This window comes from Sturnus vulgaris, chromosome 12 (genome assembly GCF_052056855.1).
Source record: "Sturnus vulgaris isolate bStuVul1 chromosome 12, bStuVul1.hap1, whole genome shotgun sequence".
In the NCBI taxonomy this organism is placed as follows: domain Eukaryota; kingdom Metazoa; phylum Chordata; class Aves; order Passeriformes; family Sturnidae; genus Sturnus; species Sturnus vulgaris.
Window position 1 is genome coordinate 5,948,763 of NC_142254.1, and position 18,680 is coordinate 5,967,442.

Sequence of the window (18,680 nt, forward strand, 5' to 3'; positions counted from 1 at the left end):
CAGGGTCTTTGCTTTCATGAAAGTTAATTTACAAGATCAGGATATAAACTAAAACAACCTCATTTCAAAAGCAGATAGGACTATTGATTTTCACAATACCAGGACTTGAGCTCAAAAGACAGTGTTTCTCCAAACCTGACATGTTTCAGTCATTGCAAGGTAGTTATTCCTGCATCACCACATCTTTAGGAACACTGGTTTACAGCAAACAAAACACTGTCAGAAGTAATAGCCCAAGCTGTGCTTGTAGATATTTGTAACTTGCTAAACTAACAATGTTTTACTTCCCATCACTTCCATTAAAACATTTATACTATTATTTCTGCAGAAAACCCCCATTATATAATAGGAAACATTCCCACTCCCAGCAGACCCTCCCTGGCCCTGTCTCCCCCTGGCTTTGAATGGCTCTCTCAGGTTTAGGTCCTAGGGATGTACTTAGCACTACAGATAAATTTCCTGAATTTAAATGCCTTCTGCACTGATGAGAGCAAAAAGAAGCTGGGAAGGGTCATTCTACCTGAGGTTGATATGGTAATTAACTTTTCAGTTGTATACTGAAAGCCAGAAAAGGAGGCAGTGTGAGCTAAGAGAGCAGAAGGCAAAGATAGGATCTCATATCTGTTCTGACATGTGCCAAGTTATTTTGGGCAAACCATTGCCCATCCACCCTAGCTTGGGCTGATCACTGTCTTTTTTCACAAGAAATTGCATACATTTCAACAACTTTTGCACTCACTGAGCAGCTGTAGAGGAGAGAGTAGAACCCAGAAATTTCCACTGCAACCTAAGTACTATTAGAGTGCACATTTTGCTGTCTAAACAAACGAGACAGCACAGTTAGGACAGAAAAGAGCTTTGTGCACAAAATGGAAATACTTCAGCTCACAGTTGTTCAGAGACTATCTAATTACTAGTATTTCTCCATAATGCTCTAAAATTGCAGAATGCTAATAATTACAGTGTTGCCTCCAAAATAAAAATGCTGTAAATATTTTCAGTAGCTGTAACTCACCAGAGAAGAGGATGCATTCACACTGCAATAATACATAGTGGCTCTCCAGGACACACAAGGGGTTTTAAGGCCACATTTTCTAATAAACTTCAGAATTTGGGGTTTTTTTCCCCCTATTTGATTACCTTAATGTCTTTAGGGTTTGCTGGGTTTGTTTTTGTTTTGTCCTTTTGTTGCTGTTTATGTTCTGCAAACAAACACTATTAAATTAGAAGCAGATACACAGTTAAACAAACATGAAGCTCTAAGCAACCTGGTCTAGTGGGAGCTGGCCCTGCCCATGACAGGGCTTGGAAAGAGAGAAGATTTTAAGTCTCTTCCAGCCCAAACCATTCTATGTCTCTATGAAAATGATACCTACTGTTACCCTGGCAACTCTCACAGATACAGGTCGCATATTTAGAATGTCTTACATTTGCCTTGGTAGAGCTAAAATAAATGACTCGTTTTGGACATTACCATAATTAAACAAAATTTTCTGAACTCAGAAGGAATGGCATTGTATGCATATGCTGACAGCAAACTACATTGCCATGGTGACTTAAAAAAAAGGCTTTCTTTTGTTTAGGTCATTTGGAAAATACTATAGCTTCTGAAGGAAGGAAGGAAAAAATATTTTCTTTTAAAAACCCAGAATAATATTGCATATCAGTTGTTTTTCACAAGAAGAAATGCAAGGTTTAATTACTGGGGCTAAAAATGTATCACTTAACAATAAATGCCACTTCAAGACTGACTATGGTAAATTTTGCCCTCTGGAAAGAACACACATTTAAGGTTATGAACAGGGATGAAAACATTTCAGCACAGGAGATCTTAAAACCAGTTACACAAAACACAGCAAAGAAGTAATGTTATGAGAGACTTTTCGTAATTTCAAGTGTAAATATAAACAGTACCTTCTCTATCATCTGCTTCATTGGAAACTATTAGTTTGTTAGCTGTAGCTGTAGAGAAGAGATCTGGAAGACTGTGTTGTTCTCTTTCATGATTTCGCAGCTGGCTCTGAAAAAACAGTTCCTAATGTTTAAACATACACTACAAACATGGAATATTGGAATATTGCAATCATCTGTGACATTGTTACTCAAGCTTTAATGACAACTGATAGGAGATGTATGTTAACATATATACAGATTGTCCCTCAGGTAATTTTGCTACAAAGAAAACAAGTAAATACCATGAATTAGTAACACAAAGGACTGATGAGTGTGACTGAGAGGATTCTATGATTGGTGTTTCTTTAGAAAATAGATTTCCTTCTTTCCCCATCCCCACAGATAAGTGGCCACAGTTCTTCCTCCAAAATTGTTATACTCCAAAAGCTGTGTAAGATTAGAGGCTTGTGTAAAAATTAACTCAATTTTCATATTGCCTACTGACTTAAGAATACACCAGTCCTGTTTCTGCTTGCCTGGGGAGGAGAAAGAATAAATGGCCTTTTGCTACCCTACCTGGGTATTTTTTCAAACTAGGACTAAATGACAATAAATATAGGAAAATTTGCATGACCACTGCTTCCAAGAGGTTCAGCTGTACAGCTGGATACTGATGCAATCTGTTCTGTATTCCTGAATACTGAGCTGAGTGCATAGGAACTCACTCACTAATGCTTAAAATAGCAATTAGGAAAATGGCAGAAGTGTATTATTCTGCTCTGGTATGTGATCTTTCAAATCTAAGTTCTACAGAACATCCAGAGCAACAACAGTGGAAAAAAGAAAAAAAAATTCTGCTTCAGTGTGTCTCATGTTACCCCCAACTGCCACACTCACAACAGGAAGGCATGTTTGAGCATTCTTTTAAAGTTTCAGCTATTAAGTTCTTTGATGTTTCCATTTCTTCCTGCTATTGCTATGTGTGGGCAGAAAAACAATACGGTATCATTATGTCCAGAAGATAATTCTCAGGCAAAAAAGTTATGTGAGGAAGCAAGGTTATTTCAGTGGGTAGAGCAGAAAAATTACAGCACGTGCTGCTGGCAATAATCCCTAATGGTAATTACAACGAAGCCAGGATGTCTGACTGAATTAAGTTAGAAAGAGGGATCACCAGTTATTAAAAAAGCAGCAAAATGGGTTATTTAGCGCTTCTAGACAGGCACAGGAAGAGCTTTACCTTGTAGTGGAAGGACTCCTGGCACTGCTTGCACTGGTACATGCGAGCTTTGCAGTGGTTGATCATGTGGCTCTCCAGGCCCTTGCTGTCACCAGCCACGTGCTCGCAGATGGGGCACTGGTAGGGCTGGCGCTGGCGGTGCACCCGCAGGTGCTGCTTGATGTAGCCCTTGTTGCCGCTGCTGTAGTGGCACAGGCGGCAGCGGTACGGCCGCTCGGCGCTGGGCAGGAACTCCACCAGGCTGCTCCCAGCCACGCCTGCCTCGCCGGCGTTTTGGCACTGGGCGTTGTCCTGTAACTCTTTCAGGATGTCATCGTCTGAAGCGTTCTGGTCTGTCCTCTCCTTCAGTTTTTCAATGACAGTGAGCAGTGACATACTGATGCCCATTTTAATTGGTGCTTCTGACAACTCTGGTCTCTCTTTCTTTATCTCAACTATTGCACATTCGCTTTGGTTTAAGCCACTGAACTCCTCTGAAGGATCCTTAAGTGAGGACACCACTTTAGAATGAGCCACGCATGGGCCATCAGTGCCCTGTCCTGCACCTGCATCCACAGCATCTTCTCCAGTCAGAGCTCTGAGGCTGGACCGTGTCAGTTCTGCAGCTCTAATTGGCATTGTAACGAGAGCTTCTGCTGCTAAGGAGTGCAGTCGCAAAGACTCTGAATTTGTCCTCCTTCGTGCAGGAGGCACATTTTCATCAGCTGTTACATTTTTATTAGCACTTAATTCATTATCTTTCTTCTCAGTATTATTCCACTCTATTATTACTTCTTGAATTGCATCTGAATGATAAACTTCATCAGGTTCTTCACAGGTAACAGAGGACTCCTCTGAGATAAGGTTTTTTTCTGTTTCAATGTCAGTGTTCATTAAGAATGGCTTTTGTAAAACATTTTCTTCAGCACCTGGCAAACGCTCTACTATGACATTAATGTGACCCTTTTTATTTGGACTACAACTGATGATTTTCTGTGCTGATGACAGCAGGCTGTCAGTTATCAAATTGTCTGGTTCTGTATCTGATACAGTCTCCTCTACAACCTCTGTAGTAGGAGAATGCACCACAGATTCACTTATTATCTCTTCCTCTTTTACGTTTGCTCCTACGGGCGATTTACACGACAGTTGCTCAGAATTGCAAATCTGAAGCTGAAGAGAAGGCTCACTATGGATATCAAGTTCATTGTTTTCCAAAGAAAGGACAACTGTATCCACACTATGAGGTGTGTGAGTTACAACTGTCTCTGACAAGCTGGTGGTTTCATTTTCTTCCTCAAAGATGGGGTAGGAGCAATCAACCTCCCCTGCGTGTTTCCAAGCATGTGTTTTCAACATCCTCTGCTGACCACAGGTGTACCTGCAAATTAAACACCTGTACATGCCATACTGCTCATAGGTGTACCATTTCCTCCTACCCATTTCAGGCACAGGAACAGACTGAGTTGTATCCTTACATTCCAGATTTCCTGTCTGATCTGTCCCCGATTTGACACTTCCTTCCACTGGCCCTTGCAGAAATGAACTTGTGACATTGACACACTGCTGCACTTTTGTCTGGATGCTGTTTTTACCACCAGTCTCATGGTGATTTTGGAAGTGGGATTCAAGTTCTTCTTGGCTTTTAGAGGCAAAATGACATTCTGAGCACATTAATATCACTTCATTTTTCTGCCCATGTTGTTTTATATGTTCTTGTAGAATTAAGAGTGAAGGCGATAGAAACTTACAGAGCCCACACTGGTAGCATGTCACCTTTTTTTTGCTTTGTGGAAGACATTCAGTCACAAAATAATCTGCTTGTAACTCTTCAGTCTTTTTGGTAGCAATCACTGAGAGCTCGATTGCTTTAGCTGGGATTTCACAAAGCTCGTCTGCGTCCAAGGACTGTGCAGAAACATCGGCATGGGAACGTTTCTTCCCTATTAAAAGGCATCTCTGTGACTTCTCACTTTCCACTATTTTGCTCAGCTTCTGGATCACGTGGATCAGGGGGTCAGTTTTACATTTTCTCTGGTCGTCACTGCTCTGCAGTGCTGGGCCAATGACTGTCTCAGAAATCAGCACAGCCTCCTGCTCCCCAATATTTGGCATCAATACTGCAATGCTGCTTCCTTCTTCCATAATACCTAGGAGAATGGGAGTTATAAAAAAATAAAGATTTATACCTGCACAATAATGAAAATACAGCCCAGTACAATTTACATTTCTCTCTCTACCAAACACAGAAGCCCAACTGCAGTAACATAATAGAAATTTTCAGAATCTCCAACAGGCTGCCTCCAAGCTGTAAAAGGGCAAGACAAGTATTTTCAAGTGTTAGCTGAAGAACAGTGTTACAGCTATGCTTTTTTTTTTTACAAGCACTACACATCTGAATGCTAAACATTAAAATATCAATTGACAATAACTGGCATATTGATGTTTAAAAGCACGGTATGATATGAAAATATATTCCTAATGTGCTTTGATGCATCGATGCTCCTAAAGCAAATGACAATTTGCAACAATATAATTTACAAAAATAAGCATTTTTTTTCCTTGAAATGTTAGAAGAAAGTAATTCTGGCATTTACTTGCATTAGTCATTTCACTATGACTATTTTAAAGACCATTCAAATGACAAATCATACTTATCATTATAAAAGTCATCTTCTACAAAACTTACTAATTGCAGCTGTTTCTACAATTTCTTAATTGTAGGGAAATTCAAGTGGTACTGAAGTTATAAAGAGCAATTCTTTTCTCTTTTGAGGGAAGGCTACAGACAGTAACTATTTCCAATTACCCCTCCTTTAAACTATCAAACCATAAACCACAGGCAATAATGTGATAGTGTTGGAGGTCAAATTAGAAGCCAGTTTACATAAAACCGTACCTTGTGATGTGGGCAGAGCTGTGGGGAGGGGGGTGAAGGAGCTGGACAAAAGGTCTTACAGTTAAATTTACCTCAGAAAATGTGTCTAGAAATAACCTGTTCAAGTGCCACTACACATACACACATGTGTTTATATAGAGTTCTTATATACTATGCATAAAACTGAGAACATAAAGAGATGAGAGGTATTTATCAGTCATCCTTAAAAAATATGCACAGTTAATTTATGTGGAATTTTTTATTTTTTTGCAAGAAAGATGCAGAGGCCAAAAAAGAATTTCCAGAACTGGTCCTAAAAACCATGAAATCAACTCATTTCTACTTATGGATAATGTACAGCATTGTAATGCACAGACACATGAGAGCAGGGTCTGTACTGCCACTTTGTACAGAAAAATTCTGGGCAGAACTACTCAATTTACCTTCATCTGCCATTCAGCTTATCATCAGTTATCAACATAAGCAATGTTGATTTTTTAGTATCATCTGTACCTCATGTTAAATACTTCAAGTTGAAAACTATTATTTGAAAACCACCCTAATTCAGTTATATAAAAATACTTTGCTGTTTGTTTCAAATGGTCTGTAACACGTTTCGAAACCATTATGAAAAGTGAACAAACCTGCTTTTTCCCCTAATTGCTTTTTCTGAAAGCAGATTTAATGGAATGTTCAAAGAAGTAATGTCTACTTGAAATATTTTCGGTTTGAAAATGAGTTAAGGAAAATAGGTGCTACCTTAAATTACCCTTGGTACTTTTAAAACTTTTTTAGTACTGCTAAGTAGCCAAGTATTTTCCCTACCTGAAAACACCTGAAAGCAGCATAACTAAGAGGAGAAATCCTTGACTAAAGATCATAAAATAAATATGCTGCAATAAACTGCTGCTGTGTGAGAAAGGCAAACAGAAAGATTACCGTCACCTGTATTGATCCGGATGCTTGGAGCTGATCTCCCTTACCAGATGCATAACTGCTGTATGTATGTGTTATGTCTTTGCTCAGTTTAATGCTTCCTGTTGCAGACTTTGGGTTTCAGGTAAATCAAAGGGATGGTAAGAAACACATTTTTGTACACAAATCATCACGGAGTAAGTTGGAAAGGACCCACAAGGATCATCGAGTCCAGCTCCTGCCCCTGCAAAGGGCCATCCCCAGGAGTCCCACGTGCCCGAGAATTATGTCCAAGGGACCTACACAGTAATTAAAATACCGTGTCTGGGCAAAATGCAGCCTGGAGGAGATCGCCTCCGAGCTGCCCATTCCAGCCGTGTCCAACACCCGCCGGAGCAGCGCGGCGAGGCAGGGCGGAACGCCTCCAGGGCAGGAAAAGCCAACCACACTTAGTACAACCTGACTCGGAGAGGGCGGCGTGATGGTATCAGGGCTCCCGAGGGCAGACAAACTGCCCGGCCGGCCACCCTCCCTCCTTCCTGCGGGACGGCCGAGCCCCGAGCACCGAGCCCCGAGCCCCGCTCCGTGCCCGCAGGTGCCGCCGGCGCGGCTCCGGCAGCGCTCCGGGAGCGGGGCAGAAGCGCCGCAGCAGCCGAGAGCAGCGAGGAGCTGGCCCGCCGGGGTGGCCAGTCGGTGAGGAGGGGGGAGGAGAGGAGGGCACGGGAGGGAATGGGGGCAGCCCCGGGCCCGGTTAGGCTCCGCCGGGAGCCGCTGCCGCCCGCGGCTCCGCACATGGGCTGCGGCGCTTCGCCCCGGGGCCGGCCCGCCGCCGCCGCCGCGCCTGGCACCCTGCAAGGCACCCGGCCGCCCGCCGCCGCCCGGCCATCCCGGCCACCCGCCGCTGGTCCCGGACCGTCCCGGACGGCTGTTTGCCGGTAATAATGGAGAAAGAGCCCGGTTATCCTCACCTCCGGCCACCGCTTCAAGATGGCGACGATGGAGCCCGTATCACGTGACCCGCGGGCCTGGGTCAGGTGACCGGCGGGGGGCGCTGCCGCCTCCCGTTGCCATGGGGACGGGGAGTGACACTGGCGGGGGGGCGGCAGGGCCGGGGGACGCGAGGCAGGGCACAGGAGTGCTTGTGTGTGTATATTTGTATGTCTGTATGTCTGTGTGTGAGTGTGAGAGAGAGAGAGAGAGAGAGAGAGTGTGTGTGTGTGTGTGTGTGTGTGTGTGTGTGTGTGTGTGTGATACAGGGCCGGGGGGACACGAGGCAGGGCGCAGGAGTGTGTGTGTGTGTATGTATGTATGTCTGTGTGTGTGTTTTTATATGTCTGTCTATATGTCTGTGTGTGAGTGTGTGTGCGTGTGTGTGTGTGTGTGTGAGTGACACAGAGACGAGGGGACACGAGACACAGCACAGGAGTGTGTGTGTGTGTGTGTGTGTGTGTGTCTATGTATCTGTATGTGTGTGACCCGGGACAGGAGTGTATATGTATGTGTGTATCTATCTGTATCTGTATCTGTATCTGTATCTGTATCTGTATCTGTATCTGTATGTGTGTGATACAGTGTGACACAGGACCGGGCTGTTGTCACAGCCCAGGTGTGTCCCAGAGCCGCCCAGCATGGCCGGGTGCAGCTGACACTGCAGCTCCACTTCGGCTTTGAATATTTTAATATTTCACCTAAGTTTGGAGTTGATCATTTTGTGAAATAAATCCACCACAAAAAGATGGAATTTGCTGTCGCATTACAATCTGGCTTTTGTCAGCCCAGATTCCACAATATTCCCATAGCCAGGGCCCAGCCTGGCAGCACGATGTGCTCCAAAAATTGTAGATTCTCTCTCAAAAAGTGTTTTTTTTTCCCAGCATGGTTGCTGATGGTAAACACCTGCAGTTAAAATCTCAACAACCTCCACGTTTTGGGTCTGAAGCTGTCGAGAAGGTTTAGCAGTTTTAAGTGGGCAGAAATTCAGAGTTTAACATGTACACTGAATGGCAGGGGCTACTTTGGGAGCTACGTACCAGGAGTGTTACATGTGGTGAATTTGTGAGATATTTCATATAGATTGAAAAGTCAGGGGAACCATGAGCTTCAAAAGTGATTTCAAAAGTGGCTAGGTGATGGCAAGTAAAATCCAATATTCATTTCCAGAACGGGGATTGAAATGTATTGATGTGGAGATTTGGATTTGGAGGGATCTGGAAAAATTGTAAGAACTTTTTACAAGGTCACTTCCTCCCACAGCTGAGAGATTTGTTAATGGTTGTATATTGGTTCACATATATATATGGTCTTTTTGAAGTATATGATCTTTTTAAAATATTGTCAGATCAGGTATTATTCAAGAGATGGATTTGACCATCCTTTCAATAGGTATATTTAATTTTACTTTTTCTCTTGGGCTCTTTGAATTATGAAGCTCTATTTCATTATACAAAGTTTTAAGACAATTCAAGTCCTATCTTACAATCTCTGATTTGGTAAAGTCTTTGATAAGACTTTTTAAAAAAAATAAATTGCAGTCAGAAAAATGCAAGGATACAACCTATCTTCTTAACACCTGTTATATGCCTTTAATTAACAAAAAACCCTAAAACTTTAGGCTGTATAGTATTCACAGGATCAAAGGTACTAGCAATAATAATGGCAACTTGTTTCAGCTTTTTCTGCCACATTAAGTAGAGCCTTTTTCTCATAGAAAATGATTATTTTTCATGTACCCTGTTCCTTTAAAAGCTTTGTTTCCATGTCTGTATATGTCATAGTTTAATTAACCAGTTCCCTGAGATGAATCACACTTGTAGATACAGGACTCTCACCCTCCTTTTTCCAATCAAAATATGCTAGGATCTGATAGATCTGAATTAAAAATACTGGGTTGATAATGAGTAATCATCTCCATACACTCTGTTATTCTCTGTTGTAATTAAACCTGGAGTAAGTTAAAGATTTCATTCTTTGTGCAGGTATGATTGTACGAAAAGACAGATTTAGATTTTATACTTTTACATTAGTTTGAAAGGCTTCTTAATTCACAAAGTTATTTTCTTATTTTTCATTTTCATTGCTTTCAAGTTGAAGGAGACATGAACCAAATGAAATCTGGATAAGGCACCTCTCCCTGAGTAGTAGAGATGAGACTCTTGTATTGAGGATAATATGTTCAGAATGTTGATGTTTTTGTAAAAGTTTATACAAAATTGCTTCCTAAGTACTGTAAATATGTACAGAATGTCGGTGGCATGAGTTTTATGGTAAACATTACAAGCTTAATTTAAAAGAGTAACACATAGTTTAGAAACACCAGCTGAATTTCGAGCTACATCAGCAAAGATACAATCTTGAAGTAAAAACATGCAAAGTGTGCACAGGTTTTTGTGTACACTTTTAAAATAAATCTACACGTAGTAGCTTTCCTGTATGGTGCCTGTTTCTTCTTTGTGGCCTCAGTCTTGAAACTCTATTCAGTCATCAAATGAACAATTAGGCTTGTTTTCATTAATGACTTGTACCAGCAATGAGTTATATAATTGTCAATGAAAAATCCAATTTAGCCCATGAATTTTCTACATTTTCGTGCCTGGCAGTTCCCAACCCATTCCAAAAGCTTTATAATTTTCACATTATTATAATGTATTATATAACTGGAGTCCCTGACTTCATTGAGTGGGCATTAAATAAAATGATTTGTAGCTCTGTGTACAACAGAAGTGAACCTTGCATGGAGCCCTGGTTGGAAGGGAAGCTTTGGCTGGTGCATCCCTTCCTGGGTGAACAGTGCCATGAGTGCTGTGGAGTGCCAGGAGAAGGAGAATTTTAATTTAATATTTCACCTAAGTTTCGGCTCTTGGTAGCCTAGTGTTGACTGGGTTTATTGTGAGTTACATCCACCACAAAAAGATGGAATTTTCAGTCACATTACAATACTATTGGCAAGTAGGGAATTTTCTGCTATCTTTCTAGACTAGCTACAACACAGAAACCTGGATTTAGTTTTTTTCATTCTTTTTGGCTAACAGAATGTGTTTCATATTGTCTGTATCTTCTCATAGCTGTCTTGTTTCTGGGTAAAAAAAAAGTTTAGAGTGCATGAAATATAGTTCACTATCACATGAAAAATGAAATGTTTGATTCCTCAGAAAGTGGAAGAATTTGCACATTTTCACACAGGTGTACAAGTGTTGTACAACTACTTTGATTTATCAGACTGGCATTGTGGAAACCCTTACTGTGAAATGGAGCCTTAGGGAGCATTTTGACCCTCTAAATACAGAAGTTTACAAATGTGATGCTTCATATAGGAAAATGCAGAGACTGAAAGAAGCGTAGTAAGAATATGCATTAGGAAAAAAGTGTTATTTGTTTATGAAATAAGACTATATTGTATTCTGAGAGAAAATGCTGCAGGTGGATTGAGAATTGTTAGGAGTACTGAGAAATTATGAAGGGAAGAATGAACGCTGTGTCTGCATTTAGACAATACAGTAGAATGTGATTGACATATATGGATAATAAATAGTCTAAAGGAAATAAATTGCACTTTAAATATGCTTCTCCTACCATTAGATTAATTAGTTATTCAGTGAAATTGAGTAATGGTTTTCCACTTTCAAAACAGGTACAGGAAGTTTTAGATTTTTTTTTCTTATATAAGTGCAATCAAGCTCTGGAACTCATTGCTACACTATAGGGTACAAAACAAAACTTTGCAAGAATTAAATGAGTATTTTAAACCCAAGATTTTGTATATAATGAGAGAACACGTACAACTGTTCCAGATAGAATCAGAGATGTAAATATTGAAATGACATTTCAATATTATTCAATATATTTCAACCATTATATGAAATAACATTTTTAATACTGAGGCCAGTGTTGATGTGAGTTTGGAAGAATCTTCCCTTGGGACAGGTGTGTGATGCTTTATGCATAAGGTTTAGAGTGCAATTTCCTTTGGGGTGGTTGTGCTTCTCTGCTGCCAGAACCCAAACCTCACACACAACCCTTCTGTGCAGTTAGACTTAGTTATCTTTTTGTTACAGCCTCAGAGCTCTTTGTGCTTTGGCAGTGAGGCATTAAAGCTGAGCAGAATTTATATTACTTAGATGGTTTATTTTGCTTTACACAGCCTTTTCTGCTAGAGAATTAGGAAAGTTCTGTATTAAGTGATATTTCAGCTGCAACAATGACATCTAGGGGCTGATTTATATTAATTTAATTTAGATACGTATCTCCTGTTTTTGAGAAGATGGTTACTAATATGTTTACTCAATCTAAATTATTAGTATTTGCTAAAAAGATGTGAATCTGATATATGTCATATATTTGGAGAATAACCATGACATTTTTACTTCTTATCTTTTTGTCTTTTGTTTCTCCTTGATCTGTCTTTTAATTATTTTAGTGCTGATACCACTGCAAATCAGTGAATCTCTCATTACTTTAGACCTTGTATTTTTCCATGACAGGTTATCAAATGATGAAATTTTTTCCACTCTGTACTTTAGGTATACTTTTCTGTGAATTAAAGGGAAAACACTTTGCCTCTGCTTTCCTGCATGACTTATTCTGTCTCCTAGAATCACATCTACTTGATTTTGTATGGGAAATGAGACTAAAAATCCCTGTATTGAATGCCCTGCTTCCCCCAGCTTTATGGGAGTGTAGACATAGGCTTGACTCCAGATTTAAACCCTGTGATTCAGGGCCACCTCTAAGCTCTACGTAAATCTAATTTTATGTGTGCAAGTAAGTGTATACGTAAAATACGTAATTGCAATTTAGAGATGATTTAACAGCATCTGTCCTATTATTTGCAAACTTACTCTCATTCCCTTGAATCTTAGTTATTTGACCATAAGTCACTTATTTGGAATTGCTTTTTACAGAAAAAAATTCTATATTTCTTTCTCATCGGCTTCTTCACTTATATTTACAACTTTTTCTCGGGAATAAGAGAATATAATTTTTTCCCCCCAAAATTCTCCTCATGCTATTCTGTGGAATATTGTTATTATCTTCAACACATTCACTTCTCATTGGTCTTGAGCAGAAGAGACAACCAGGCAAGCTGAAAAGAGTGAAACCTTGTGGAAAGCTTCACATTGGCTCAAGGCAAGGTGCTAAAATGTTCTGTGCAGTAAATAAGGTTATTTTTTGGATACAACTATACCAACAGCAACTTATATAACATAATTTATGTCGAAGTTACCATGGCACAGCAGTGCTTTTCACGATTGCTGTATCTGTTGGTTTCATCCATGGAGGAAGTGAAAGTTTATTTCTGCAAATGATATTGGCAAAACATAATTAGAACTGCATTCTATATTAAATCTTACATAAAAATGTCACCCAAAATCACACTTCTAACTGCTATTATTGTGTTGGGAGATGATTTTTATGGACTTGGTCAAAGTATGCCCTGACACATTTGTCTCTTATTGGAAGGTCTGCAGTGAGTGGAAAGCAGGATAAACCCGGGGTGGAGCTGAGTGTGAAGGACCTTACTGCCATCTTTTTCTCTTTTTTTGGAGAGGGAAATGACAAACTTGCAGATTCTTAGGAGGTGTTCTGCCATTGTCTCCAAGTCTCAGGCCAGAACAGGCAGTTTCCTTACACCTGCGTTAATATAAAATGTGGTCTCTATACTTGTACTGAGGACAGATCTGTTTGAAACTAGTAAAATCATAGATTTTGGGTGGGATTTTACTGCTGAATTGGCCATGGGAAACTCCAGTTAGAATAGGGACAAAAATTATTTATCTATAGAGAAAATATCAAGGCAGTCCACAGAGTCTTGCCACATGATGTACGATATTGTAATGTCCATTATTTTTCCCTTTTAGTACTTTGCATAGATAGTGATATTAGCTCTTACTCCAAACAGTGCTTTAGGTCCATCATCCAACTCAGGGAGTGCAGAATGTGATTTCTTACTGTCAGTTGTAGCAGGGGGAGTCATATGCACAAAAGACTCCAACAACAATGACAGCAAAGTACCTCTCTTTATCTTGTTACAGTCAGTGAAAATACAGAAATGCCTTTTGCATTCTTAAGAGAAATTATCTGTATGTGAAGTGTTGCATTAGAGCAGGTACATACTGATCCCAGTTGTTACATTTGCCATTCAGAAATGCCCCAGTGTCTGTCCTCAGTGTGTATTTACACATCCAGGAGAATTCATTTGTCAATGATAAGCTGCAGTAAGCCTGGAATCAGATCATGCATTACATAAATTAATATTTCACTTGTGAAAGGAGATGTCCTAAAAAGAATTGGACTCCCTGGAGTTCTAATATAGCTAATATTCCTATAATTGATTTAATTGGTGATTTTTTTTTTTTTACAATTGTAGTTAAAAGGGATTACTTTTTCCTCCTTGTTAAATCACTCAAGCATGGACTAAGATACCCTAATTTCTGGTGCAAGCAAAAACCTCCAGAGTGTGTACTATATGCTAGCTTCCAAATGATAAAATAGCACCTAAAATTTGGAAATCCAGTCAGGTGTGAAACTCTGGTATATCTATGACTTAATTTCAATATTAATTACAAACGGTGGCCAGAATAAAAGTATTAAAACTTCCTGCTCAGCATGGAAACTGGATAGCTTAAATCAAGAAATAAGAAGTGCCTTTGGGTATTTCTCATATCATTAAAGGGAATCATGGACCAGTTCTCTGTCCTTCAATGCATGGTCCTGGCAACTTTCCTTAAATTCCATAGGTTGATTTCCTGCAGACTTTTTTACTTGAATTGCCACCTGTTTTTTGCCAAATGGGATTAGATAGAGTTTTTTAATCAAGCACAAAGCTGCTTGAGGTGGGTTTTAAGCAGTACATTGTAATTTTTGAGTGTGACATTTTTCAGATAACTTCAGGGTAGCAGTCACATTAACCTAACCGTGATAAATTTTACAAAATTTATATAATTGACCACATATTTGTCATGTGGATGATGGTGTGAGGCCTTTGCTACGCTCCTGTAGAACTTTTGGGAGTACAAACTTATATTATTTCTGAGCATCCATAGAAACACACAGCTCTGCAGATATTTTTTAATAAAGACATGGCTCTTCATTGGAGTATTAATTTTCCCTACAGAATCTTAAATAAGAAAGTTTGCACAAGTTTCCTATTTGGGCTACAGAACATACTATGCACTTGTCCCCTCAAAATCTCTATCAAGATATTAACATAAATGTGGTAAACTGGACTTGCTCATCCTATTGTGGTTTTTATCTGAAAGCTTTAAAAAGCAACAAACAAACAAACAAAACCCTGGAAAGGTAATGGACTGACACTTCCTTTGCAATTTTACTAAGTCCAAATTCTCCTTCAGGAGTTTGTGTAAAATTAGGACTGCATGGTTTGGCTCATTTTATGTACATTCTTTGGCATCCAAAGGGTTTTTTTTCCTCTAAGCCTCAGTGCTGTGCTTGCCTGCGGGTCCTGTGTCTGTCTGTGTGTCTGTGTCTGTACTTCCAGTACACAGAGGCACAAAATCAATTTTTAATTGCAAATATGCAAACGGAAAATCTGCACATAGTGAGCATCAAACAACTTTATGAAAACAAAGGAGCCTGTTAGTTCTTAGTTATTGAATCATCCTACAGTTTATTACATAGGAGTAGACCAAAACGAACCATCACAGTTTTCTGTAGTGACCTTGAGGTGGCAGCAGCATTTCATTCAATTCTGCCATGTACCAAGTCCATTAAAGGTGAAAGTAAAATTTGCAATAAATCAAAATAATACTGATTGTTATAATTTTATTACCAGAGCATTAAGTCAATAAAACTTATCTGAAATGTCATTTGCATTGTATACAATTTTTACTAGTTATCAAGTATGTTTTAAAAGCATGTTTAAAGCAACCAAATGAAGAAATTGGTGATAAATTGTTGAAAATCTGGGACTTGTCTAATGATGTAGTAAAACTAAAGTCTGTTTTGATCTCTTGTATTGTAAAAGACTGTTTCTGAAAGCATTTGTTAGTACAATAATGTCTTGTGTTTTGACTAACTATATTTAATGTCCTAATGTCTGATTAAATATTTTTATGCAACTTGTCAGGTCTTTTTTCATTCATGATTTTATGTAGGAAGGTCATCTAATTATATGACACCCTTTCAGTGAAGGAGAATGTGTTTGTTTCTTTTAATAATGAGGAATAATGAAACTTATTTATGTTGGAAGTCAGGGAAATTTATTGGAGAATTACAACATGAGAAACATGAAAATTAAAAAACCCTTTTAATAGCATATTCATTACTGAGAAGCTTACAGGTAATGAAATAGTTGTATGAAAGCCAGGATGCTGGGTGATATAACTCTGCCCATGTCAGCTTTCAGGCATGGTTATTTTGCATTTCTATGCTGTCAATTACTGTAAGGTTACCAATTATGATTAGGTAATTAGTCAAATAGGAGGCACTGGAAGAAAAGGAATTTACAAACTTCTAAGCCAGCTTTGGGCTGGGAGGCAGTTGGGGTGTTGGGATGCTCCTGGTGCTCTGGCTGTGTGGGACATTGCTGCTGCTTTGCAGGACCAGCCCAAGCCTGGACTAGAATCCAAATTAGATTTCTGTTATCCAGTGTAATGATGGGGAAGCAGCAACACTTAAAAGTATTGTCCCTGACAAATGCAGAAAAATAATGATAGTGGTGTGTTTGCATCAGTTAAAAACTAGTGTGAAGGAATCCCTTTATGTAACAGATGCTAAAGGAGTCCCAATAACTGCTTAAAAATAGCTTATGTAATAGATAAAATAATTCAGTGTAATTCAACGAAAAATAATATTTCTTGTTCATTTAAGTTTTGAATTTATTCAGTCTTTAAGATATGAAATTTAGATCTGTTTAACCTTATATTCACTTTTTTCCACTTGTTTGTTGACAACTTCTTCAACTAAGGAAATAAAAGTATTAAATATAAACAAGTATAAAAGTATGTAAACAAAAATATAAGTTGAATTATAGTTCCACAATGAGGTGTTATGAAGTTTAAAGAACAGAATCACGAACCACAAGCCAACAGAGATGACAACACACAAATGCTGTTTGGGCTGTGCTGGAGCCGATACAAACACTGTTACTTCTCTAAGACATAGATCTGGTCTTTTACTTCTGGTCCATACTGTCATTTTCTCTTTGTCACCCTTCTCTGTTTCTTGAACTGACTTCTGTGATTCCAGTGCCTGACAAAGATGGAGAGAGATTTTTTACAGGGGCACACAGTGGGGGGATGGTTTTGAACTGGCACAGGGCAGGGTGCCCGCAGAAGCCGTGGCTGCCCCTGGAACACGAAGTGCCCAAGGCCAGGTTGGACACTGGGGCTTGGAGCAGCCTGGGACAGTGGAAGGTGTCTCTGCCCATGGCAAGGGGTGTGACTGGATGGGCTTTAAGGTCCTTTTCAGCCCAAACCATTCTGGGATTGTGGTTTATCAAAATTTCCAAAGATGTGAATGCAGTGAGTGACTAAAAAGCAGAATAACTGAGATAACAGCAGTATTCCTGTGAGGAATGTAATTCCCTGTGAGCCTATTTATTTTTTCTTTCTGATTTTAACCTTATGGCTCTTTATCATCAAAATATATTTACCTCAGAAATAGGAGTAAAGAAGTAAATATATATATATGAGCTGAACATAGTTAATCTGGAAATTAAATTAGTAATTTCTTAGAACCATATAGAAAGGATGTTTAGAGGGTACCCCTTATCTCTGTTGGTCAGGGGCCTTGATTATCAGGATCCCAATAGGGAGATGTGCTTTATATTTGTCTTTTGAGCAACATGAACACATTTTGTTGGAGAAATATAAAAATAGTTGTCACAGTGGGGGATCTTTGTAAGTGTACAGAGTCCAAATAAACAGTTTGCCCTCAACTTCAGTGGGAGAACAATCTACTATAGATGTGACAGGATATTCCAGAGATTTTGACTTGGAACCAGTATTTTAGGTTTTATTCAAGTGTTAGTGTAACATTTGCCTAATGCTCTGCAGTAATGTTAATCAATGTTTGTTGTCCTGAAATCATAACATTGTTTGCTTAATAGTACCATTGTTAAACTAAAATGACAGGTACCTGGTGTGATCCATCTCTTTGGTTAAGCTGTGCTCTATCTGATAAAGGGTATTTTATTATTTTGTGGAGTAATTTGTATAGCAAAGAATAAATTGCAAACTGTTCAGCAAGCAATACTACAATTCAGCATAATCCCATTACCTAGAACATTAAAACAATCATTCTAAAACATGGTTTATAATGATTTGAACATGTTTGTAAAAAATAGATGACCACTGTACATTTACAGTTGACACAGAGGTCTCTAATGTCAAGAAAGCACTCTTGACCTTGATGGGTGGTTGCAATTCCACTTAAATCAATTGCCAATACAAGTCAAATGAAGTTCTTATGGCTGTCTAGTGTGCACTTCACTGTTCTTCTGACATTATTGTTCTACTCCAAGTCATTCTTCAATCTTAACAGCTGAGAGGGACCTGCATTCTGCAGCTTTATGGGCAAAGAGCACTAAGTTCTACTTCTCTGTGTTTTGAAAGCTTCTGCTCTTTTCCACTGTTTCCAAGCTAAGCAAACCACATTGTGTTCTACATAAAACACTGTACTTGGTCTGCTGCTGGCAAAGCCAGGTGTTTGTTGCAGTGTGTAAAGAATGCATTTCACTGTTCACCATCTTGCTGGTCCTTGATTTCATTTGGTAACCCCAAAAACTGGAGATTTTGTTAATTTAGCTTTATTAGAAGC

General features: G+C 39.2%; 1 protein-coding gene and 1 long non-coding RNA gene across 3 annotated transcripts in view; one reads left to right on the forward strand and one right to left on the reverse strand.

The window, feature by feature from the left end:
• ZNF507 (zinc finger protein 507) overlaps positions 1-7,952 on the reverse strand; it is a 20,272-nt gene extending 12,320 nt beyond the window's left edge. For both annotated transcript variants that reach the window (XM_014882156.2, XM_014882148.2), the window contains exons 1-3: positions 7,874-7,952; positions 3,134-5,262; positions 1,915-2,020 (exon numbers count right to left, since the gene is read on the reverse strand). In XM_014882156.2, coding sequence (XP_014737642.2) covers positions 1,915-2,020; positions 3,134-5,257 — 2,230 coding nt within the window. In that variant the 5' untranslated portion in view covers positions 5,258-5,262; positions 7,874-7,952. The remainder of the gene's footprint in view (positions 1-1,914; positions 2,021-3,133; positions 5,263-7,873) is intronic.
• LOC148222346 (uncharacterized) overlaps positions 7,190-18,680 on the forward strand; it is a 23,290-nt gene continuing 11,799 nt past the window's right edge. The window contains exon 1 of the long non-coding RNA XR_015806198.1: positions 7,190-7,598. This is a non-coding gene — a long non-coding RNA (uncharacterized LOC148222346). The remainder of the gene's footprint in view (positions 7,599-18,680) is intronic.